The sequence below is a fragment of the Chaetodon auriga genome, chromosome 3 (genome assembly GCF_051107435.1).
Source record: "Chaetodon auriga isolate fChaAug3 chromosome 3, fChaAug3.hap1, whole genome shotgun sequence".
NCBI lineage: Eukaryota > Metazoa > Chordata > Actinopteri > Chaetodontiformes > Chaetodontidae > Chaetodon > Chaetodon auriga.
The window spans coordinates 26,489,796-26,515,249 of NC_135076.1; the positions used below are offsets into that span (position 1 = coordinate 26,489,796).

The following is a 25,454-nucleotide window of genomic DNA, read 5'->3' on the forward strand; positions in this document are numbered from 1 at the left end:
TTGACTCAGTGAAGCTTTATTTGGAATCAGATATGCATAACAATTAAGAAAAAGACATGGTTTCAATAGTGGCCCAACCCTTATGGTGGTCATCTGCACAGATCTTTTACAAAAAGAAAAGACATGAAATAAACACATTAAACATGGTCAGAGAGCACTGTGCTTCCAAAGAGGGACGAGATCAGCTAAAAAGAACCAGAGTGTAGCCGTATATAGAAAAAGACTATTGCCAAAAGGATCAAATATGGATAAAAAGACATGAAGGTCAAATGATCACGTTACCATAAACAGAAGTCATTATTTATATGAGCATTATTTATTGCTTCAGATATTTGCATTTAAAGAACAGCCTGTACCTCAAATTCACTTAATAATACAATACAACTGGTGTGCTCCATAAACTTATTAAATAGTGGCAGGCCGCACAGAAGGCATAAAGTCACATGAGTAGATCACATTCATATTTTAATCTTCTACCCAAACAGACAGCGGGCTCGGGTTCAAAGTGTTCCTGCAGAAGACTGCAAAAACGTGCTCTGCTGAGGTGAGCGTGGTGCATGCAGCCTCCATGGACAGAGCTTGACTTCATGTGGTCTTTAGGAGACTATAAAAGCACTTCAACTCGGAGTTACTCCACTAAATACACTTACTCGCATTCTTGATGAAGGTTAGACTGAAGAGAAGATTGAAGCAGTCGTGTCTGTACGGTGAGTAATGAAGCCAGGAAACACTTTGTTTTATGTTAATTTTTTTTTTTTTATCAATTGTCGACTGAAGCTAACCCTTATTTGGCTGTCTCAGTGACTGAACGCTGCCTGTCGCAGCAGCAGAAGTTTGATGTCATTTTTTATCAACACAAACAGCGATATTATAACTTTCGCAGTAAACTCGACACTTTCTTAAGTTGCATCATGTTTAGTGTTCTTGTGTTTTAGCTGGCATCGCTGCAGGGAGTGATGCTTCACCTTGTGCACCTTTTGGTCAAAATGAGAGAGAAAATCCCTCATAAAGTAAATACAGCAGACTTGTTTTTATTAAAAAGTTTGCTATCATGTCTTCAAGAATGTTAGTAGCATTTGTATTAGCAGCATATTGGCTTTTTTTTAGTCATTATAAATCACTGATTAATGCCTTATTCTGCATGACTATATCCTACAACTACTAAACCAAGAGTTTTCCCTTAAAAAAACATCCTAAATACTGCTTAAGTATCCTTACTTAAGCTGTTGTACATCAATATTTAATAACCTAACCCGAACCCTTAATAACGCTAACCCTGTGACCTCCAGATTAAGGCATTAAAAAGTGCTTTATTATGACTAATAAAGAGCCAGTTTGAATATATGAAATATGAATGTGTGTACCTTAATATAAAGTGTTAACATTTCCTCTGGCTCTTCAATCATTTCTCTCTCCCATCGTCACAATAAGAAACGTGGTGCGATGCAGTTAAACACTACGTTCAAGCTAATGCTACATCTTAACCCACATATACAGAGGATGGTGCAACAGGATGCTGGAGTCACAGAAGGTCAATGGCTCTGAATGTACGTATTAAACAGATAAGATACAAAGTGTGTATGAGCAGACTTTAAAGGAGCTGGTACAGAGCCAGGCTAGCTGTTCCCCCGTTTCCAGATTTATGCTAAGCTAACTGTCATCTGGCTGTACCTCCATATTTAGTGCACTAACAGAGTGGTATCAGTCTTTTCAGTTAAGTCTTGTCAAAGACACACATAAGCATATTTCCCCTAAAGTCAAAGTATTCCTTTGATGTAATTACCTGTTTCCAGTCTTTGTGCTAAGCTAAGCTAACAGTTTGCTTCATTCATTTACTGTACAGACATGACAGTGGTATCAGTCTTTTCTCAGCAAGAAAGCGAATAAGCGTATTTCACAAACATTCAGTTACAAATTCATATTGATACTTGATCTCACGTTTTCGCCTGAAACCCAAAAAATTACAGATCATGTGGTTGTGATATTGGTCAAAATGCAATAACCTGTTCATTGTGGCTTTCTGTCTCTCGGATGGGCCTGATGAGCTCACGTCAGTCTCTGAACTACAGCAGCTACTCTAAGTTATGACAAAAAAAGTGATCCTGCTCAAAGCATCCACATATTTTCAAGAATACTGGCATCAAAGCTTATAGAAACAACTGACCTAAAAAACAAAATGTCTTAAAAAAGCTTCATATATTCTGTCAAAACTGCTAAAGCTCAAGCTCATTTCTCAATATCCGCTCAATGAAGCACTAGACTAGAGTAACACTGTGTTGCTGTATATGCATAACATAGAAGCTAACCTTACTGGCTTAGTGGTGCTCTTCTAAAAGCAGGGCATATATACATGTTCCTTAAACTACCTACAGACATACAGGATTCTGGAAACAGAAGCTGCCACGATCACTTTAGCTTGAAATCTGTCCCCATTTAATCTCCACATAAACAGAATAATTAGATTTATGGAAAACTGGCTGTTCAAAATTGAGAAAAAAGTAGCAAAAGAACAAAAAAGAGAAATAGATTTAATGAAAAGTAGGAAAAAAAAATGGCCTCCAAAAAGGAACTGCAGGAGATTTCAGTGCATTCATTACGAGTTATCAGACTCTGAAGGCAACACATTTAGCATGGCTATTCATCTGCTTATATAACAAGGAAGCAAGGGTCCATGTGCCTGGGCCCAGCCTCGCACACCTGGACCTCCGGCCCATTTGTACAAAGTAAGAGTTACAAAGGTAAAAGCCGCTTTTGAGTAATAACACAGTAAAAATGTTGTTTTGCATAGCATTTGGCCTTGCTGTACCATCACCTACTGTACACTCAAAAGGAAAATATAAATGCCAAATGCTAAAGGTTTTAAAATATCAGGATTTGGCAGAAACTCATCAGTGACTGGAGTTCTGAAATGAGATAAATTAAACTGCCTTTGAGGGAAAGTCGGATATCACACATGTACAAACTCAAGGCAAACATGGCAACATTTTCCTGAAGCGACAGACATGCAATGTTATCCAATGACCTAAAAAAACACACCTATGATACAAGGACTAAGTGCTTGGCATTGATTTCGATTGCGTTCCAGTTATGAAATCCTGAAGTGGCTGTCAGGAGGATGAATGACCCGGATCGCAAAGCTTACACAGCTCCTTTGATCACCGGTTCCCTATTGAGATACGTGGCCCAGTACACCAGGTTGAAGGTCCCAAACAGCACCGGGAACACTATCCTGGCCATCTTGTCAATCTTGCTCACGCTGTTGTAAGTCTTTTTGGGGTCCGGGGCCTTGGTTTCGGAGGGTTTGAGCTGTACAGCCGTGCTGTTTGAAATGGTAGCGATGGATGCGTCCTTCGTGAGGTTGGTTGTGTAATTCACACCGGCCGAACAGGTGTTGTTGGGCTTTTTCGACAGAGCCAAAGGGTCCTTCTTCTGTGGGGAGAAAGAAACACACTGAGTGAGTGAAGACACAATTTGGACCAAAACAGGTGCTGCACACTCACTGAACGTCATAAAAAGGTCTGGGTCCCCACAGTCTTTTATCAGCACCCGCACCAACAGTAGATACCTTGGGCTGTTGGGCCTCCAGCGCCTTCTTTCCATCCCAGGCCCAGCTCCTCTTGGTGAAGTAGTTCACTGTGGCAAACTCAATAAGGGCGGAGAAGACGAAGGCATAGCACACTGCGATGAACCAGTCCATGGCGGTAGCGTAAGCCACTTTAGGCAGCGAGTTTCGAGCACTGATGCTGAGAGTGGTCATGGTGAGCACCGTGGTCACACCTGGTGGCCGAGAGAACTGGGTCACTTTTGCAAACCAGAACAACTATTGTGTTTTTTTTCCCAACAGATTAAGTCAGAGCAAAAGGAGGGCACATTTCAGAGCATTATAGACAACAATGCAGCAGCACCGCCGTGCATGCATGGTTTCATTCGTTCCACATTTCAGACATAATGAAACGTGTTGAGCACAACATTAACACGTCAAACTGAAATCTTTGCAGCCGTTCAACAGGTTTATTCCTACAGTGTCTATTCAGTGTAAAATCATGGGTAATGACGGGTCTGGCTTCTCCAAACTCACCAAAGACGGTCCGCGCTGGCACGGACTCCCTGTTGAGCCAAAAGGAAACCTGCGACAGGATTACAGTCATGAAGCAAGGCATGTAGGTCTGGATGACAAAGTAGCCGATCTTCCTCTTCAGGTAAAAGTGAGCCATCATCACCGTGTATTGACCTGTGGCAAACAGCAGAACAAAAGAGGAGAAAATGCTCAAAGGATTTTAGTTTTTAGACCCGTCTGAAAACATAATCCCGATTGAATAGAAGAGGAGATAGACTGTGATAATGAAGGATATTTTGTAGGACAAATCTGACCTGGGGACAGCGAGAATGAAAGCTATTAATGGACTGCACCAGTGTTCATCGTTCACCTTCATTACCACAAACACAAGCACTGTTTACTCACAATCAAGCACACACACATATCGACACACACGTATCATCCTGCTGCTGTAAAAATTCACCAAACGTGTAATAATCCTCATCTTAAAATAGTCTCCAAAAAACAGAATGCATTATTTACTGCTGTTTGAGTAACGTTTGCTGAAACTCCAGCTGTTCTAGGAAATGACACACAGAGGTAAAATGTAATAAAAGATGAACCAACGTACTTTTGGTTTTGCTCTTTTCATGGAATTTACTGACAACTAAAATCAATCTTAATGAACAATTTAGCTACAAAACTACTGATTTGTGTCACGTTTTGGCATTTGAGCAGGTTAAACAAAGATACACCCTTGTTGTTTACAGTTAACTGAGTTTACACTCTAGAGTACAGACGGTTCAGGATTAAGAAAAGTATATAATCTATCTGGAATCTAATTGATAAGTAAATAATACAAGTAAGCCAGTGTCTGAGGTGCGTACCCCAGCTGATGGCCGACGCTCATGGAGACTGAGACAGTGTTGATGTACCTGATCGGGGGATTCCTCCCTCTGAGACCCCTTCTAAGACTCGTTTTTTTTGTTTTTTTGTGCATTAAAAACCTGTTTTGGAGTGTGTTGTTTCCACTTCCTTCAGTCCTCGGCGGCTGATATTAAAGGCTGTACGAGTAAACTTTTCTTCACAACCTTCAGGCCAGACCTCTGAACATGAAAGCGTGAGCTAAATTACTGAAAAAACAGGTTGGTGGGGAAATCTTCAGATCCTGTTAATCAACCGAAGATTGCATTTGAAGGATTTTTTTTTCTCAAAAATCCTGTCGAGCCATGGAGTCTGATAAACTATAGAAAATCCACAGATGACTGCTGCTTTCTCCTGGCAAAATCGGATTTTTCTGTCTCACTAATCCCTTGTCACAATCTGCATCCTGTATATCTCTCTCGCTCTCCCTCTGTCTCTCTCTCTCTCTCTTTCTATGTGTGTGTGAGTGTGTGTGTGTGTGTGTGTGTGTGTGCAGCAGACAGTCCATCCCATTCTGTCAGGCCGGGCCACTCTTGATTGGTGACATACATCCTTGCCTGCCTGAGCTCGAACACTAAAACAGACCTGGATCAGCGGTGATTACAAGCAGGTGCACAGATGACTGAGGCAGAGGGGGGTTGAGAGGGACTGGAGGAAAAGTTTGGATGGTCCATGCAATGCGGCGACAAGCACCATGTCTTTAATGAAAGGGGCACCTGTGTTGCCTTTGCTCCGAGGACTACTGGCCTGCAGCCGTGCTCTGCGCCGGCACGACCGGGCAAACCCCGCTCTGATCTGACCGCCTGCCGGGCTCCGAAGTGGATGGAAATCTCCAAGGCGTGAAAATGCGGTTGTGGTGGATTTTACTGTTTGGTTTTTGGAGCGTCTGCGGGGAACTGCCATTCATAGCGGAGAACAACGCGGCTATGTTGGTCAACTGGTAAGTTCACATGAAAACCATCTGTTGAGCTCTGCCGCTTCCTGTTTTGATGTGAAAGCGCCGATGTGTGTGATGTGATGAAATGACAAGGTTTGCCTTTCATCAATTCAGTTCCTGTGTCTATATTTTCATCCTCCTCAGCTTAACCTGGCAGGTCAAAGGTCACATGCACCCAGTGTGAGCCCTTTGCTGAGCTATTCTTGGCTTGTTAAAGAGGGTTTGTACCTCAGATTAGCAATGCTAATTAAGGCCATGCTGGCTCAGTGTGTCTGAGCAGTGCGGGGAGGGTGCAGACTTACATACAGCGACCTGTGCCTTAATCTGAACTTGTTGAGCGTTTTGAGCACTGTTGGATTTTCTCCTGCCGCTTCGTGGCACACTTAACGGTACACATTTGGTTCTGATGCATTATCTTTCCCGGCACATCCAGGATAAAGCAGCTAACTCTATATACATTACAGCTATAGCCCCCCCCCCCCCCCCCATAAACTCACCAGCAACAAGCAGCAGAAATGTATTATCATACTTCTTTACATAACAGAATTAAGCAGATGCCGCTCGCCCCCCCTCCACGTGTCTCCGCCACAGCAGCCAATCCCTGAGCTGTGACGTCACTCAGTAAAAGCACAACTGATGGGCCTGCATACGGATTAACCCTACAGACCCAATGGCTCAGACCACGGATAAGTGATTTTTTTTTTTTTTTTTTTTTGCCCCCTCTTTCTCTTCTCTGGCTGCCCCAGAGACAGCTGGCTATGTGTGGGAGGCATTCTCAAATCCTTGTGATTCATTCATTGTCTCTATCCAGCTTGATTTGAAAAAAAATTCTTCTCACAGCATCTTTGGATGGCGCACACTGTAATAACACAGAGCTGAATGACAGGGTTGAAGTGGGGGCTTAACGTCCCCGCTCCTGCCTGAAGCTACTGTACGATCGGTGTCGTAAGGCAGGAAATAAGTGAGTGATATAAGATAACCGGGGGATTAGGCCACATGAATTACAGCTAAGGTGTAGATGTGTATGACAGAACAGGTTCAGGGCCAGCCCGCCGTAAACGCTGAACACGCAGTTCTGTCTTTCTAAATAACAGTTGCTGGGAGACGTAAAGTCAATCAATGGCTCTGACCCAGTACAGGAGGCCCCCTCCTCAATGGATAGATCCTGTCAAGCCAATCAACGTCTCTCTGACCCAGGGGGCCCACATGTCAGCGGATTGATTTGATTGGCACAGGTGCTGCAGCAACTGTCCAATCAGTCATTATGCTGCTAAAGCAGGACATGATGGCGCCTTCAAAAGCCAGACATTCCTCTGGCACTGCCAGAAAGAAAGATGAGGAAAACAAAGACAGAGAGCAAAAGTCGGGATTCAGGTATTTGCCGAATTTACAAGAGAGGATGAATAATTAATAATTTGTTGTAGACGGGGTTTCCAAAAGTTAGCAAAGTTTCTTCAAACTCAACAAATCACAAAACTCCCTGATTTTTTAATGGAGTCTGGTGACGTTCTTCCAGGGGAACAAAGGTTCAAATTTCACTTCAAACCTTTAATGAACATCTCGTGAATGAAGTTATATTTACTACAAATCTGTGTTTTATGTATTAATGTCACTGTCACGAGTCATGACCACTTTATGGATTGCAGGAACGTTGTACATTATCAAAGAGTCGTCATGTTGTCCTCACAAAACAAATACTCTTATATAGTTATGTATATTACTACACTACAGTGTACATATAGATTTTATAGTTTCATTTCTTAGTTCTCAGCTCCAATCAAAACAATGAGGGCCCCCAAAGAAAATCTTTCCCAGGGGCCCTTGTTGTCTAGAGCAGGCCTGAACAGGTCATCTTTAATCTGAGGCCTGGTCGTCCGGGGTCACGTGGCGGTTTTCTCTCACCTCGGCTGGTGTAGATGTCCTCCGTTCCTGCAGTCTGACCAATGAGATGATACTGATTGAGCCGAGAGCCTTCCTCTGCCACCACCACTGACTTGGCCGCTCCCTGAGTCCACGTGTAGACCACCTCCGAGACCGGATACGCATCTGAGAAAACAAGACCGAAAGACGTACAATTAGTCCTGACTGGAAACCAGTGCTTTTAATTTCACTGTTCTTAGACAACATGAGGCGGTTCAATAACTACATGTCACAGATTTACCACATTATTATGTTTGACTGTGAGATTCACTAATTCATTTACAGATATCTCAGAGATGTATCCTTTTGACCATAGCTAACCATAGAAAGCCTCAGGATTAACTAAAGAAGAGGACTTTGAACATTTACAGCAAACATTTCCTCTAGAAGGTTTGCAAAGGTTTGCAGCACATCTATCAGTCAAAAGGTTATTCAGTAGATCAATAGATCACTAAATTTTCCACAGTCTTTCACTAGTCCTAAAGCAGCAGACTCGAGCTGGGTGGCAGGAGCTCAGGTGTTCTGGAGGGCTGGACATTAATTGCAGGGTTGTTGGTTCAGTTTCTTCTGAAGTTTCCTTCAGCAAGACACCGATTCCCAAATTGCTCCTGATGTGTGTGCGGTCAAAGTCAAAGTCACTGTGGATAAAGGCTTCTGCCAGTTGAATGTAATGTAATATTATGTGGTGGATCAAAAAAAAAAAAAAAAAAAAAAAAAGCTCATTAGATCATTTCCTGAACAGCAGTGAGGTGAAACTGGGTCATTCCCGTCGGCCCGGAAAGGTGCATGTTCTGTGTTTTCTGTCCATGTTCTCTGCGAGCTTTTGTTGTTACTTCCTCTCAAGCAAAGATGAGTTTGATGAATGACATTTTACGTGATTGCGATTATGTAAGAGTTGCCTTTTCGTCATGTTAGTTTTCAGGTACAGGTGCTCATATTTAGCTCCCCCTGTGAACTTTGATATCATAAAAACCCTTCAGCAGATCCGTTAAGCAGATAAACTCACATAGTTCGGTTATTTCTGCCGTCCTGTAGTCCTTCAAATCTGACAAGCCACTAACGTCACTTTATTCCTCTCAGCTTATCAAAGCTTGAAAAAGAGTCCCTGAGGACGCTCACCTCATCAGATCTAAGATCGATGGCAGGAATAAGCAGGTTCTGAATACACAGATTACACATTTTAGGTCTTTTTATGGGATTTGTTGACAAAAAGCTACAGTAAGACATAAATTCACACCAGCTTTTTCATTTACGGAGTGTTTTTCAGTGGTGTCAACACAGTGTAGACAGTCAGAGGGCAGAACTAGTGATTTACAGGCCTCATATACACCTCGCAGGACGTTCTGCTCACATATAATCCAGCTGTGGCAGAATGTGAATCCTTGGTCAGATGCTGTGAGCTGTTGACATGTCGGCGTTACAGCGCTCCTCAACTTTAAGACGTTAGCAGCTAAGAAACGTGGCGAAGCTGAGATACAACGCTTGACCTCTCATCCACTTTGCTTCATTACGCAGAGATTAACTTGGTGTCACTGTTAAGAGCTCGTGTTTGGATCTGATGTAATCAGTTTGAGCGTATCACAATACACAGATGTTACTAATGGTGTGATGTTATCTGTGAGTGTTGGCACAGTCTGAGAGATTGCCTCGAATGATTCTGGGTCCGCTCACCAGGGTTTGACCTCTGACCTTTGGAATTAGTGGCTTGTTTACCGTTGAGTGTGAAGCACAGCTGATAGTCCTTCATGTGATGATGCATTCAAATGCCTTTCTGAACGCACACGTACGTTCATACAACAGGCAAGCGCGCTCAAACTGTGCTGGAGTGCAAACTGCACACATAGTGGAGATACACTAAATCTCTATGTGTGTGTGTGTGTGTGTGTGTGTGTGTGTGTGTGTGTGTGTGTCAATCGTACTGCAGCGTCCAATCTAACAGTATTGCACTAATCCAGCAATTGCAGTGTTAGAAGACTTCACAGCAATTTAGATTGACCCCAGTCCACCAGTCTGTGGATTATCGTCTCAGAGACACTCCGCATTGTCTCAAGCGAGTCTTTGTAGAACTGCGTCACACAAGCTGCTGATTTCTTTTTTTTTGGCGAACGCGCGGCCGTGGTTTTAGTTATTTCCTGTTTTATGTTGAAAGAGTTTCTCCTCACGTGCCGTGCTTTGCTTTACTTCCTGCCTTTGTTTCTTTCCCGCCCTTGTGATTGCGGATTAGCTTCACCTGTCCCTCGTGAGTCGTCCCTCTTTTGTGTATTTAGTCAGTGTGTCGTCCCTCTTTCAGATGTCAGGTCGTCAGTGTTTCTTCCCTTATCCTGTATTTGTTTCCTGCCTGTGTTACACCGGTTTGTTATTAGTTTGGTCTTTGTTTTTTGGGTCTTGCTGCTGCCTGCTCCCGCAGTTTTTTGCATTTGTTCCTCTGACATAACTCACATTTTAGGAGAAAAGTACAGCCCAAAGAAAAAAATCACTGACAATTAAGCTCCTTCTCCTCCTCATGAATTCAATAAAAAGAGTTTTGTGCGTTACAAGAACCCAGTTTGAGCCATACTTTGACATTGTTGACTTCTAACATTGACTTTTTGACATTTAGGCCAGAATGAAACTGCCAAACCTCTGGCAGCTGGTTTGATGCACCTACCAAAATGTCAAGACTGTCTGTCATACTGTAAACTCTGGAGTGTCCTCTTGTAGGCAACGCTGACTTTGGGTTTACCATTAAGTTGAAGAAGATATCCAGCATTTATTGTATGCCTGTAAAACCATGAACTTCAGTTTCTATTCAAATTAAATGAACAGGACACACACGTTAGCTGTGGAGGTGCAGGTGACAGAGCCAGGCTAGCTGTTTCCCCATGTCAAGTCTTTATGCTAAGCTAAACTGAACTGAATTTCCTGTGGTTTGAAACAACAAATATCATAGCAATAATACATTTTTGGCTGTAAAGAGTTTCAGTCTTTGCAGAGAAAAGAGGCCGTTAGCTTTGATGCATGTCGGTTATAACGTCAGCATCAATGTCCATTTCTAACTACTCGCACAGTAAAATCCACTGCTCTGCTGTCAGTCTGTAGGATCAGAGTGTTGAGAATTTATTTCACATCTGAATGCATCGTTTCTGTCACAGCTCTTTTAAGGTTGCAAGCAGGTGCGTGCATTGTTTGCATCCACATTAACATGCATTCTTCTTTTAATTGGGGTTTACCTATCAGGATTGCTGTACACTGGAAATAATGTGTGCTGATCCTATTATGTTCAGTCACTGACATTTCTGGAGAATCCCTGATATCAAATGCCTCCCAGTCCTTGGCAGCTGTGGTTAGATAATATAATTCTAATACAAAGAAGTCTCTTGTCATATGTGACCTTTAGCTGACAGGCACGCCTGTGGTGTTCAGGACATAGAAGAGCATACTTAGCATACTGATACTGCCGCAAGTCCTCCTGAGGAGAAGGTACAATAACCGTGAAGACGTGCATGCACTAAGGTCCAAACCTGCAGGATGTAGAAAATTTGGTCTTTATAGAGAATCCGTATCAAACGGGTCGAGATCTCTGCTCCTTTGTTTTATTGGCGTTCAGGACAAATTGGTTTACAAGCCGAAGTGAATGTGGGCACTTTGTGAATTTGCAACGCACAGCTTTTTCCCACGTCCCTGACTTATTTCAGGTCTTTCTCCTGCTGTGCCCTTTTGGTAATTTCCTCCATTCCCCCACAGGCTATTACAGAGCACTTCTCAGCCACTAGTTAAAGCTGCCTTTACTCCAGCTGCTGCAAATCATGATATATGTCTTATATCCCCGGCCAAGAGACATATGGGTAGGAATACAGCACAACACACAAATAACACACTAATAAGAACCAGGATGCGATTTAAAATGAGAAATTACTATTAGACTTACTGAGTCAATAGAGAGTCTGTCTGAAAATGAGATAATCTCAGTCTTTTTGCTTTCTATTTGCGTTTCAGGTCATTCAGCTCCTCCTCTATTCATTTGTGGTATGCAAGCAATTATTTCAACTATGACTTAGAAGTGGGCTGCGAGACCACTAACACAAAATTGGCACTTTACTACAATATTATCTGAATATAATGAAGGCTAGAACAGCCACAGAAAGGCTTACAAAACCTACAAATATTAAAACAGGCTAGAGAGGACGGAAATAAATCCATGTTAAGTTTCCACTGCTCAGTCGATGCAAGGAATAAAACACATTTCATGGTTCGTGTCTCCTAAAATCCAGTCAGCACATTACTAAAAACAGAGAGAACCGGAATATATTGGTGATTCTGTCAGCGTGTGTTCAGTCAGAGGTATAAATCCTGTTTTAAATTTCGAGAAAATAGCAGTTAAAAACATGAACAATGGTGCGATTTATAAGAGTTTACCAACTCGCGTCTTTTTGAGTCTTTCTCCTTTCATTGAATGCTGCTGTTTGGTTTCTTCTCCAACTACCATTTTCCTTAAACTTCAGCTTGTCTGTGATTTTTACCTTTTTTTTGGGCTAAAATTAGACGAGAAGATTGGTACAACTTTCATATTTGTGCATTAAATATGAAGCTGCAGCCAGATGTTTGTCTTAGCTTAGCATAAAGACTGAAAGCAGGGGTAAACCGCTGCGTAGCTAAGAAATATAAGATGACAGCACGATGTCTTAACCCTTCAGTTTATGTACAGACTAAACAAACAAGATATCAATTGCTAATTAGCGAGCTTTGGAAGTGCTGGGCTAACTGTTTCCCCCTAATTCTAGTTTTTATGCTAGGCTAAGCTAACGTCAGCTGTAAGCTGAGTCGATCTTTTGGTCCAGAAAGAAAGTGAGGAAGTGTGAAGGTGGATAAGGCAGACGGAGCAAAACTATACAGAAAATCATGTGTAGAAAGATTAAATTGGGGCTTTCTAACATTAGCATAGTAAGAAAGCCGAGATGGACGACTGAAACGACGGCTGACTGTGTGACTTTTGGACACTAGCGACAGCACTCTGTGTGCTACCTTCACACCAACACAGCGAACGTCAGTGTATTTACATAATTCAAACACTTTCCATCCATCATTCACTTCCTTTAAACTAAAGCCACGAGTGCATACTGTCCCCGACTGCTTCGATCCACGGCGAAAGACTCCTGAGGCGGAGGACGAGGCTGATGATAGTGGCGCTCAGTCCGCGAGAGGTGATTAACACAAGAGCAAAGGACAGGTCTGCTGAAAGCCTGGAGCTCATGGGTGAGTGCTGTCCATTAGGTCAAAGGATTAGCTAGGGTTAATGGAGCCGGAGGAAACAGGATATACTGCGCCGCGGTAACTTTTACCGCTGACGACCGCGCACAGGCTGCACTTTTACTGTGACGTGAGGTTTTTAAAACCTTTTTATGATCAACAACATACTTCTGATTCTCAAGTTAGCGTCCTGCAGTTTCTGTTGGACACTGCTTGTTCTCTCACCTCTGCTGTAATAGATAAAACTCAGCTTACAAAAGAAGATATGAAACACTGGAAATCAGATTCTGAAATATATAAATCTAATATATCATCATATCAGTGCTGTTGTTGGGTTCAGCTGTTTTTGGATATTTCATCTTTATTATTCATGTATTTGTAACCAGTTACATGTCAAGCTTTTAAGCCTTTAATGTTTTTCTCTTCGTGATTAACAGAAAAAAGTAGCACAAATCTTAAATACACTTTCAGAAAATTGGCAAAAGAATATCTGAATTAACGCATGTTTCCATCCATGATTGTGATTCATTCTTTGCCACATTTTGATTTTTGGCTTTTTTTTAATGCATAAATTGAAATTTCCCATGAAAACAGGTGGGTGGAAACGTTATTAGTGTGTTTTCTTTCCTCTCTTGTTCACTGTGTGCGTATTTGTTGAGCTGCTGCATACCATCGACCTTGCCGGGATAAATAAAGTTGTATTTAATTGAACTGAACTGAAGTATCTCCGTCACCTGTTACCTCAGCTCCACTGGATCTACAGGACGCCTGGTAAAGACCTGTATTTAAACTGCATGATTAAATCAAGACAGGTTTTAACTTTCCGGGCTGCCTGATAAGTTAATGAACATCAGATGCGCCAAGTATGCGAATGCCAATGGAGCCTCAGTTGGTTGCTTTGATTATCCCTGTCCTCGGGCTCAGCTGGGGGTTGAGGTGGTGTGGGAGTGGCTAAATGTCAGGACACCAAGCCTGCAGCATGCTGTAGCCTTGAGAGCCTGGAGATAACCCTCCATACGTCAGAGGCAGGGAAGACCTCAGATGCTAATCTTAAGCTGACACGATCGGAGCTCCCCAGATATTTTCGTACCTCTGGAGGTGTGTGAGGCAACTAACTAGCTTAGGAGTCATAAGGAAGGCTGGGCATGAGCCACAAATGTGGTTTAGCTGTGCATGTGCAAGGCGTAGGATTGGATTTTTAAAGGTTACCTTGGTGGTAAATGTAGGTTTGGTGTGTGCGTCTCATGCTGTTCCCGCTTTGTGTGTTTCAAATATTTCCCATTAAGTGTAGCTGAGGCAGTGAAGGATGCAGGAGAGCAGCCCTGACATGTTGATTAATGGCTTAATCAGGAGCAGTGTGTCAGTGTCTACATGGCTATCTCCTGCACCGCCGCCACAACAATGGCTTTGCACCTGAGGGACACGGGCTGTCAAACACACCCAGGTACATCCATCCCCACATCTCCTGCATGGATAAAGATGTCAAAACTACATGCGACTTCCCTCACTGGTGACCTCAGGTATTTTTAGAAAGATTTGGGAACACTTTCAGAGCTCATGTGTCTCTGGTGCCTCGGCTGCTGACGTGAAACATTTACACGGCACCTTTTCCTGCATTATTTAATGCTGTTACTCACTGTGTGTGTTTGCTTATGGCCATGTTTACTCACAGCTTCCAAATTTAAGGGGACAAGCATGGGCGTCCATTGGGAAATCCTCCAGCTGCATGGGGCACTCAGCTGAAATAGTCAGTCTGAAAGAAAATTCACGCAGGTCAGAGAGCAAATAAACTGACTGTGTGGGATGAGACATCATCATCATCATCATCGTCATGATCACCATTTTCACAAATTAACGTCTCCTGATATCATAAGTAATTTGTTTCATTTGGGTTGTGCTTCATGTTGTCTGCAGCCATTAACCAATTAAAATCACAGTCTGTCTTCATTAGTGTGTCTCAGACAGTTAACAGCACAGTCAAATGTAATTTTCCCAGCACAGAGCAATAAGCAACTGAGCCACCAGAGGGAACCAACATGACACCTAACTGGGAAGAATGATGCAACTGCATGTGCAAAAATGAGCTTGAGAATTATTTGAGAAGCAGGATTATGTTGTGGAGAAAGGCTGCCACCTGTCTGTGGAAGTGCAATAAAGCTCAAATGAAAGCTTTATTGGAAACAAAGCACAAAACAAATGAGTTCATGTCGCGGGAACAACGTGTGAACGCTCACGCAGGGGACGCAGAGTGTGAGCTGATGCTGCCCTCTGCTGGACACACCGATAATGGTCACAGCTGCTGTCGTCACCATGAAAATCAGTGTGTCCACGCATGTATGCCAGCAGACAAAATGAGATTATGTGACACTGACTGACTGACTGACATTTAAATACTCCACAATATCACACTGCAATACTGGCAATACCAAGAGATACTTGTACTTTACTGGAGCGTTTACACTTTCTGCTCTGTTCTGCTTCTGCAGGCAGAGGAATCCTGTATTTTTAGAGCTAGATTCAAGAGTGACTCTGCAGATTAAGAGTCAACATATAAACCATGCAACCATCTCTGAAAATATGAGATATTTCTGTAAGATTAAAAAGCCCTGAACAAGCACCAACCCGCTGACGGGTCAGTCAGCACAAACTCAAGCTGTGCAGCCAAGTGTTGTTCAAACACACAGAGCTCTAGTTCAGATTCGAGCAGGGACACCAAAGTTTCCCAACATACCAAATGCGTCAGGGAAAATTTAAGGATAATTCGTAGGAAATAATGCAAAAGAAATCTATAATGTTTCTGTTTGATGGACGGTGCAGCCATGCATGGAGTTCTGGGTTTTATCACTGTGCTCAGTGTAAACATCATAAAGCTTAAATGAAGAGCTGGACCGAGCTCATATGATGCTGTCAGAGTGTGTATGAAGGAGTTAAAACAGCTTCACTCACCATGACCTGACATCAGTAACAATAATATAAAATTCTATTATAACAGACTGCAGTAACATACCACTTTGATCATTTTGCATAATTAGCTGATAATACTTATACTTAACATTCGGGTGTGTAAGTAAAATGTTGAAGTGTTGGCACACATCTACCACCACTCATAATACCTTCTACTATATCATTCTAATAAAATGCATAAATAAGAGAGAAATTGGCCGCAGAGGAGGGATTTCTGGATATTAAAGGCCATCTGCTGTCTCAGCTGTTTTAGTCAAAATATTCCCCACATCAACGCACAGCAGCCTCGATATGTGAGGGAGAGCAGAAACAGTGATGAGTCTGGAAGTCATTGCATTATTCTGATCCTGGGATATTACAGAGCACAACATTATACTGTATAATAATCAGTCTTTGCTTACCGGCTCATTCACTGAGTCTCTGTTTTGGCCTCCATCACTCTCCAGTGGACGATTATGCAAAGCTCAGATGAGGAATTGAGATTTTGTGCTTTGAATACAAAGAGTCCTTCTGATATTTATCTTGATTTCTTATTCCAGAACATGTTGCGTGTCTCAGTTACAGAGTATGAGAGACAGTATTCGACTGACTGATTAGCCGATTAATTAATGGAAAGTAATGATCAGTTTCAGCCCATGAACGTATCTTCCAGGGGTTTTCTTCTGTAAGTGAGTGTTTCTTTGAGATGAATAACCAACATAAAGTGTGTTATTATCAAAGTTCAGGATGATGTTCAGCTCATCAGGTCAGTGCAGCTCTGACATTTTCTGACTTTACAGAGAAGGATTTTAATTAGTGAAGTACCAATAAATCATGATGACCATCCAGACAGTGCAGACCAGCAGGTGAATTAGCAGCTAAAAAGCTAAATAGCTGACGTCATTGTTATTTCACACAGGTGTGTATTATGTTTTAGATTCGTATGAATTCACTGTGATCTGCTGTGAAACACACCGTTCTGTAACACCGCACTGCCTCGATCGAAACTCCGCCTTTCCTCCGAGAGATGTTTTCCTGCTATGCTAGCTGGGGCACTTGTTCTGCGAACAACCAATGTAGGAGAGTAATGCATGCATAAAATGTTTCTCTAATAACCTTGTTCCCAGAACACAAAAGCATTAATGGGCCATCGTGAAGCCATTTCTAATGGCTTGTAGTGTGAGCAAATGTACTGCAGATTTGCAGTAATTTCAAAGTCAGTGGATCAATAGTCATTTTTGACATGCACCCACGTCCATTTCCTCCAACTTCCTCTATTGTTATTTGATTTAGGAGGATTTATTGTCCTGATAGGATGGTGATAGTGATGTGAAAGTGGATGTAAATGAGATGCTTCTATCTAGGATATAACACTGTTTTCTGCTGTGATGTATTGCTCTCAAATAGCACCCATAAACCTTTATAAGTACTAATAATGAATGGATTAGACTCATTTGACTAGAAAAGACAACTCTAATTGACTTTTAGGCGACAGAAAATGCAAAGCGATGAACTTTTTACCTTCCCGTAGCAGCTCGTATGACTACACGTGGCTCTAATATACGAAATGGGAACTGTGATTGGGAGCAATAAGCAGAAGAGGACGCGCTGTCCTCCTGTCAAAGCAAAGGTTTGCGTGATGTGGTGACACAGTTATTGGTGGAGGATGACGGCGTGAGAGGGGGAGGAGGAGGAGGAGGACTGAAACACCCAGTTCCCTGTGTCAGAGCGCTGGGTCAAAGCAAACATTTGGAGTTCCTCTGACCTCCAGTTACAGTATGAGGACAACATGATGACGCATCGATGCACCACTGAGACATGTAGTACGAGTGTGTGGGCTGTATTAGTGCAGCGGGGGTCTTAAAAACCATTACCAAAGATGTGTTACAGGCTGATGGATGTTTTAGTCATCACTCCTCTCGTAATTGGATTACACAATATTTCCGAGCCACGCTCGTGAGCTCTCACAAGTCAAAGTTTTCCTGTAAGACGGGACGGAAAAGAAATGTTTATCCTGCCGCTGCGCGAAGCGTGATTAAAGGTCAGCCGTACCTCATGGTGTAGAGCAGAGTCCCATCATCTTTCAGCCGCAGGAGCTTGTTCGGTGTGGTCATGTTGTGCGCGATGGATTTCTTCCCATTGAGGAAGAAGGTGTCCGGAGTCCAGATGTTACTGGCCAGGAGATTATTCAGGGGAAGCATCTCCATCGGGCCCTTAAAGCAAAGTCTTTCGTCTTTCCAGCTTTGACGGAAGAACACGTCAATGGTGTACTCCTACAGAAAGAATAACACATTAATTACAACTGAAACACACATTAATTGACTACAGTGTGATAACTGAGTGCAGCTTCCACATGTTCCACACCACTGAAGTGAAGTCAGACACAGTTTTATTTGTTCATGCTACATCATGAACGATAAGGATGCCAGTTAAGTAGAATCAGCGTGATGCACTGAACGTGGACGCAATGTAAAGCTGAAACTTTTTTAATGCAGCTGTACTGTGGTTTACTCTGAATTTCAATTTTACATAATGGCCTGTAAAACGAACCTGAAAGTGTATTTCAATGGGTTTTTAGAACATGTTTATAGGTACAGAGCAGTATTATGTCAAGAAATCCGTGCTGCATTAACTAAACAGAAGGAGCTTCTTACCATTTCGGTGTCAGACACTGGACCAAAGCTTGTGACAAAGATGTTGGTTTTGATCTCTGTCACCTTTTCTATAAGAACAGACAGAACACTGTGAGCCTTTACAGCAGATTCATATCTTACATTACTGTTCAGAACACATCTGTTCTATGTTCATGCAGGTTTTTGCTTTCTGTGAAGTTCGACATAAAACCGAGGGCCTTCTATCAAAGGAGAAGAATTCATTTTAATATTCAATATGTGAACTTTTTAAGGGTCCCAAACTGAACAACTTAACTTCATGGCATATGTTTTCATTAGACATACGTTGGTAGTTATTCAGAAAGAATCTGAATCACGCTGTGACTTTATTTTGCATTCAGTGACACGCTCCAGATGCATGCAGCATGTCCTGAACAGCCTGGAGCTATCACAGCAGCTCAGTGGCCTCTGGACAAACTCCTGCAGGACCAGTGTGATACAGTCAGAGTGGAAGCAGCACATGCTGACCTTAAAGCACAAAACTTCTACTTTAATGGGGCCAAAGGGAGTTTCTAATGATTTAAAGGTGTTTAATCATCTAAATACTGTGCTGTTTCATGAAGCACTGCAATCTTACAATCGCAGAGAGGTGGCGGAGAGACATCGTCTTTGCTTATTGTACTGACAGATTCAGTGTCTTTTCATTTGATGAGAAGTTCTCAGTCTTTCATATTTTGACCTGCATCCACTGAGAACAAAGGAGCTGCTGTTTAATAACAGGAGTAATGGCTTTCTCAAGGTCACGCCAGCACACTGTGTGCGTCGGCGTGCGTTCATAGTGCCATTAAATCATACTTAGAGGAGATGTTAGCAGCTGACGATAAAGACTTCATAAATACAGACACATCCTCTGGTCTGGAATTAGCAGAAGACGGATGTTGCAGCGCAGAGCATCATTCTCTGAGTGGACTGACGGGCTGTGATCTCTCACAGAGAGCGATCGACAGAAGCTGAGCATCTTTCATCTGTATCCAAAAGTGCACAGCTTTCTGTGTTAGTTGTTAGAAAAGCAAGACCCCCAAGTCATTTTCCCAATGGCATAATCAGTTCTCACCTAGCATGCATGAGACTGTTTTAATTAGCAGACTGGCAGAGGTGTCGAGGTTTGTGTTTTAAGTGGTTTTACCTCCCAGTCCAGGGCGGAGTCTGTTGTCATAACCATCCAGCAGTCCGTCCAGGATGCGAGTGAAGATGGTGATGTTGTCGTTTAATTCAGCCTCTTTGGGAGTTCCAGTTACATCCTGGGAGAGGCTGCACGTGAGAGCATTTTCAAATAAAGACTTTAGAGGGACGCAAAGTAGAAAAAGACAAAACTCAGCTAATTTACTTCCAAATGAGTTCAACTGAATACAAAACTTAATTCAGGAGATTATCACAGAAGCCGTTTATGTTAACTAAGAGTCGAACTACTGAAAACGAGTCAGTTCCTTACCTCAGACGGCAGGTGATGCTCACAAGCAAGACACAGACCCACAGACGTCTCATTGCAAAGCTGTAGCACATTCCATCGCCCATCCCTGCAACGAGACGTCTCACATGCTCAAAACTACAGTAACTGTCTTCTTCACCAGCACTGTTGACGGGCTGGTTTTATCTCAAATTAAGTCAGTATGAAAAGATTTATTTTCAGAAGTATTTACTGTGTAGCCTCCAAGCAGTTTCACTACGGAAACTAAAAAGTAAATTTGAAATAATACAGTTATCTGATTATGAAAAGGTTCATGGTTTAATGCAATCAGCTCTTACAGGCATGGACTGGAATCTAGTAATATTCAGCCCCGGCTGCATGCGTTTGGGTGTAAAGTGATCAGCAAATCTTTATCAGATGCACAAATATCAGGTGCAAACAGAAACAAATGCACAGTATCATGATACCCAATGCAGCATCTCCAGCATTCTGCCTTTTTTTAACACTACAGGACAATGAGCACCACATCTGTAGGACCTGCACATGTTGTCTGAATGAAAAAAGGCTGATAATGCAAAGTTCCTCTTTCTTAGATCTTTACACTTGCAAATAGTGCAAATAATGCAATGTCTTTGTCGGACCCTCTGCTCGCCCACCCAGCTTACTGCAATCTAACGCTCTGGAGAAGTTGACGAGTTCTGCCTGAGCTGTGCCTTATCCTCCACCGCTGGATGTCCAAGGTGTGACCTGCCTCTGCTGTACCTCCACAAACACATCTGTAATCAATCCCGCAATCCTCTCTGCACCTCCTGCAGCTGGACCCTGTACGCACAGTAAATCCCCTCAGTGTGGCGGTGACTGTACGCCCCCTGCGCCGCAGCCCCTTCATTCACGACTCACTCACGCACTCGCGTCCCTTCCAGTTTCCCTTCAGCAGCACGGAAAAGTGTGACTACCCTTCTTCCTCCGGCTTGCATCACCGCCGCCGTCCCCGGCTCTCTAAGTCTACAGCTATCCCGGTGCAGGTCCTCTCCAGCAGCACACCTCCGGTACACACTTCTGTATCCTGCCCCCCTCCAAAGCCCCCACGTCCCACTACATCTCACTGCGCGCCGGCCTGTAGCAACGCTCTGCTGCACAGCCGCAGTTACCAAAGCTTACCACACAAGACGATGCGCAGTCAAACTTCTCCCAGATATCTCACACGCAGATTGCACTGTTTAGTGTTTGGCATCAATTCTGAAGAACGTCACCTCCATCCGCGCACAATGATTGCATATTGGAGAGGGAGACAGAGAGAGGGAGAGAGAGAGGGGGAGAAAAGATGTGGACTAATTTCACTGTCAGCGAGGTTTATTTCGCCCAAGAGCGATTAAAAGGTTGGCAGCGAAAAAATAAAGGCTTCCCAACACTTCTGCTGACTGACCATCCTTCAGTTTGGTCTCCGAGGAGCCGCGAGCACACGGCAAGCTCTGCAAAAAATCCAATAGTGTATCCAAGGGCGAGGTGCAATGCAAGTAGAGTTTGGTGGCGAATTAAATGGAGGAGCGTGCAGTGCGGCCAGGAAGGCAGGAGGATGCACAGTGGTGAGCGGCCAGTGAGTGGAGGAGAGATGCTGTGGAGAGATGGGGAGGCAGATAAGGGAGGGGGTGACATGATGAGAGAGAGAGAGAGAGAGAGAGAGAGAGAGAGAGAGAGAGAGGGAAACAATACAATGATAAAGTATCAGTAGTAACAATGACAACCATCAGAGGGATCTCCACAACAACATAAACCTCTGAAGAGCCTTCATGCTCTTCTTATGATGTGTTACCAGGAAACTATAGCACCATATAATATAATATGTATGTATTATATGAAGATACACAGTCTGTATCTTACTGTATTGGTGCAATAAACGTCCAAAACAAACAATACTCATGACAGGTGTGTCAGTGATGAACCAGCGTGGTTCTTTGAGCTTTAACAGTCGTTTAGTGTTATACATGGCGTGCAGTGCAGAGCTGCAGCAATTAATCGATTAGTTCTCAACTATCAAATTAATCACCAGCTATTCTGATGATCGATTTGAGTCAGAAATGTGGATATTTTCTGGTTCTTCACTCCTCTATGATGTCAGCTGAATATCTTTGGGTTGTGCACTAAACAAGACATTTGAGGACGTCATCTTGGGGAAGTGCAGACATTTTCTCACCACTGATACTTTGCAAAATCAGCTCCCAAACTGTACAGTGAGGAGGTAACAGGAGGTTAAATTGAGTTATTGATTGTGTGGAGAGAAGCACTGATTAGGATCGGCCTGATACTGTCCATATTAAGACATTCGGGCATGTGACCGATGAGAAAACATTACTGTGATGTTCATTTGCTGTGGTGAGTTCCTGGTATGGTGAAAACTGAACTTCTAGGATTTAGAGACCCACAGACTCGACTGAACAGACTGCAGAACTCATTTGTTCCTCAGTCTGTCAATCTGTTAAGTCAGTGTTTGGCTGCCTGCATGCACGAAACACTGAACGTTAAAGGAAGCGATGATGCTGATGCACTGCAGTCGCTTAACGCAGTGTCTGATGTCATATACGTTGTAGTGTTTGTTTTGTTGTTTGGTTACTGTTTTGTAATTTTTAGTGTACGATTCAGATGAATGACATTGAGGTGAAGTCAAATAAACTGAGTTCTCTGTGTTATAGCTACAGCCTCATACACAGCAATGATCCCAATGATGTGGAGAACACTGGTTATTGTTATGGCACAATCCTGATTTTAGTTATAGGAATCAGTATTGCGACCAAAAAAAAGTAAGAGTCACCATTTTTGTGTTTCCTTTTGGTAAAACTACTTTATAAAAACTCATTTTTCCCCCACATTTAGTGCAGCCTATTGTGGTCCTGACTTCCGTAGGACGCACACCTGAAAAAACAGAGTCCTGATTGCAGGTTGATGGTCCAGATTGCAGGAGGAGACAAACGTCTCACACGTCTGCCAGCAGCACAAATACAACTCTACAGTGAATTTTATCATTCTGCATTCATATCCAGCAGGATTAGGGTCAACTCACTTCCAGCTGAGTCAGTTATAGAGGTGGATTTCTTTTAAATTTTAGACTTGTTTATGAAGCTGGAGCGCCATTATGAATTTGGACTCAAGGTGAAATCCTTCTGGTGCTGTTGTTCCCTGACAGAGTGGATTCAGAAACAAGCCTCCAGCTGGAGTAAAGGAAAAGTCAGAGTCAGGCGAAGGGAGCATTGCATTGACACGGCAGGTAATTCCTCCTTCTTTTGTGTTTACAGGAATGCTGTTGATGGGAACAAGAAGCTGTACGCCATCTATGACACGAGGTAAGCATAACTCCCTACGGTTATATTAAAAGCAGAAGGGTGTTAATTCTGAAACGTAGAGAAAGACCAGCGTCTGATGAGAAATGTGTTGGGAAGAGTCCAGTTCAAGGACACTCTCATTCCCTGCAGTCACACTGAGCCTCTTCCACCACAGCAAGTACTGTCGCAAACTGAAAGAGCTCAGAGTGAAAGTGTACAGACAGTGTTTTCAGGAAATCTTCACAGGAACAACTTAAATTGGGTGAAGTATTTCACACCAGATCCAAAGGTTCTTTCACACCTCTGCTGCCAAGAATCAAGACTAAACTCACCAGCGTCTCAGGATTAGACCATAGTAGACCTCTGTGGGCCCAAATGGGTTTTAGTACATGTATCCCTCCACTGATCTTTGCCATTTCTCAAACCTGAAAACATCTGAACAGTCGTCAGATAATTTCTCATCTCACATCTCACAACATCTCATAGATGGGGTATTTTTTAGCTAACCTCCAGGGTTGTGCTGGCCATTTCAGTCGCCCGGAGAGGCTCTTGGGCTGAGCACGGTGTGATATTGCTCTTGGTATTGTTTCTACAATCCTAATTATGTTGCTCCAGGACCATCATTGCAACTTACTGGAAAGATACAATCGGAGAAGTTAGCCTTTAACCTCGGTGGTTGGACTAACACAAGGTTAATATTGTGATGGGGTTTATTTCAACCCAAAGCATCAAGATCTTTTCCCGAACCAGTTTGGATATCCACACATAACAAAGTAGTTTTCTTGCCTAAACCTGACTGAGTAGTTTTGCTGTCTACAACTAGCCAAGTGTTGCCTAAATCTAGCCAAACCTAACCAAGTAGTTTTGTTGCCTAAACCTAATTAAGAAGTGTTGTTGTCTAAAACTAGCCAGCTGTTGCCTAAACCTAGTGAGGTAGTTTTGCTGCCTATACCTGAACAAGTTTCGTTGCCTAAATGTTTCCAAATTGTGACAGAAAAAAAAAATGAAAATAATCTGTGAACAAAGTCTAAAAATAACAATTAAATAACAAGTTCCACACTGGACATGAACCCCTGACCTCAAGCTGAGGGTCCTGACCTCAAACCCTTCATCCACCACAACCTGGTCCCCATGGGGGCTTTGCCACTTTTGGCTCAGTTTCAGTGATGGTCCTGGAGCAACATTAATTAAAATATTGTAGGAAAAACACCAACACAGTGATATCATAGAAACCCTCTGGACACTTGGGCTGCTTGTGTGTCCCTTTGCTGTGATGTTAGAGCCAAAATAAAACGTGGAGGTGTCTGATTATGACACACACAGAGTTCTTCTAATGGCTTCAGAAGAGGACTGGAGCCCTCCTGCCTGACGTCTTAATAACTCCTGCCCAGTCTGAGACTCTCGGTCCAGGACAGCCGCGTACATAGTCATCTATATACAGTCTGTCACGTGAGCTTTAATGATAACCTCGCGCGCACTGGCATGAAGTCATATTCCAAACTGTTCACCGACTCTGTGAGGGATTACCTTCAACCTGGGCTTCGAACCTGTGGATTTGTACCCGTGAAAGTGCGATGATGGATATCTGACGAGCACTTCTTAGTTGGGCTGCGAGCTAACCGGCGAGAGGCTGAGCGAGGCTAACCGGAGGATGGAGACACGGAGCGGCTGCCTGCGCGAGGCTTCACGGCTCCGCTGCCGTATGGACGCATCTGACAGCCGCGTAAACGCGCCTCTGCCTCACGAGGCATGTTCGCCCAGGCTGCGCCAGCGGTAGACATGATGTGGAAGAAGCCTTACCTGGTTTAGCGGAGCTCGGGGGGCGCGAGCGCGAGCACCGGGGCTTCTTCATTCAGTCATTAGCTGCACGCCGGACATCACCCCTCCACCCAGACGCCGCACGCGGGATGTGGGGACCCCGGAAAACAGGGCTCTTTGACATCCTCTCACTGCCGCTGGCCGTGGCAGTGATGTGCTGTGCCCAGAGGTGAGTCTGGGGGTTGAAACCGGACAGGAGTGAGGGTCTCCGTCCTCAGGAAGTCTTACCTTTCTGGTGTTCTTGTGTCTTTCA

General features: G+C 43.3%; 2 protein-coding genes across 9 annotated transcripts in view; one reads left to right on the top strand and one right to left on the bottom strand.

The window, feature by feature from the left end:
* gabra5 (gamma-aminobutyric acid type A receptor subunit alpha5) lies at window positions 1–25,340 on the bottom strand. 5 transcript variants are annotated; one of them, XM_076726581.1, is made up of 11 exons: window positions 25,184–25,266; window positions 21,228–21,681; window positions 20,091–20,175; window positions 19,785–19,909; window positions 18,641–18,708; window positions 18,039–18,259; window positions 14,714–14,796; window positions 7,800–7,943; window positions 4,079–4,231; window positions 3,566–3,777; window positions 1–3,429 (listed from the first exon to the last, which is right to left on the bottom strand). In XM_076726581.1, exons 3-11 carry the CDS (start codon window positions 20,171–20,173, stop codon window positions 3,139–3,141), a joined length of 1,380 nt encoding a protein of 459 aa, XP_076582696.1. In that variant the 5' UTR covers window positions 20,174–20,175; window positions 21,228–21,681; window positions 25,184–25,266; the 3' UTR covers window positions 1–3,138. The 5 variants fall into 5 exon arrangements, with proteins under 5 accessions (XP_076582696.1, XP_076582697.1, XP_076582695.1 ...); XM_076726582.1 differs by lacking the exon at window positions 25,184–25,266 and having other exon boundaries at window positions 21,228–21,319; window positions 21,493–21,527; XM_076726580.1 differs by lacking the exon at window positions 21,228–21,681 and having other exon boundaries at window positions 25,184–25,340.
* The window catches only part of gabrb3 (gamma-aminobutyric acid type A receptor subunit beta3), a 44,730-nt gene continuing 24,974 nt past the window's right edge, over window positions 5,699–25,454 (top strand). For 2 of the 4 annotated variants that reach the window (XM_076726575.1, XM_076726578.1), the window contains exons 1-2: window positions 5,699–5,900; window positions 23,357–23,404. In XM_076726575.1, coding sequence (XP_076582690.1) covers window positions 5,806–5,900; window positions 23,357–23,404 — 143 coding nt within the window. In that variant the 5' untranslated portion in view covers window positions 5,699–5,805. Of the gene's footprint in view, window positions 5,901–23,356; window positions 23,405–24,768; window positions 25,371–25,454 lie in introns of those variants that run through there. The other 2 variants (XM_076726579.1, XM_076726576.1) reach the window with 2 other exon arrangements.

Coding starts and splice junctions, on each gene's coding strand:
- gabra5 (XM_076726580.1), bottom strand. CDS start 25,235: ATGAAGAAGCCCCGGTGCTCGCGCTCGCGCCCCCCGAGCTCCGCTAAA. Junction 18,709..19,784: donor ACTCCGCCCTGGACTGGGAG/GTAAAACCACTT, acceptor CTGTTCTTATAG/AAAAGGTGACAGAGATCAAA. Junction 7,944..14,713: donor TCCCCTTAAATTTGGAAGCT/GTGAGTAAACAT, acceptor TTGTTTTCTCAG/ATGCGTATCCGGTCTCGGAG.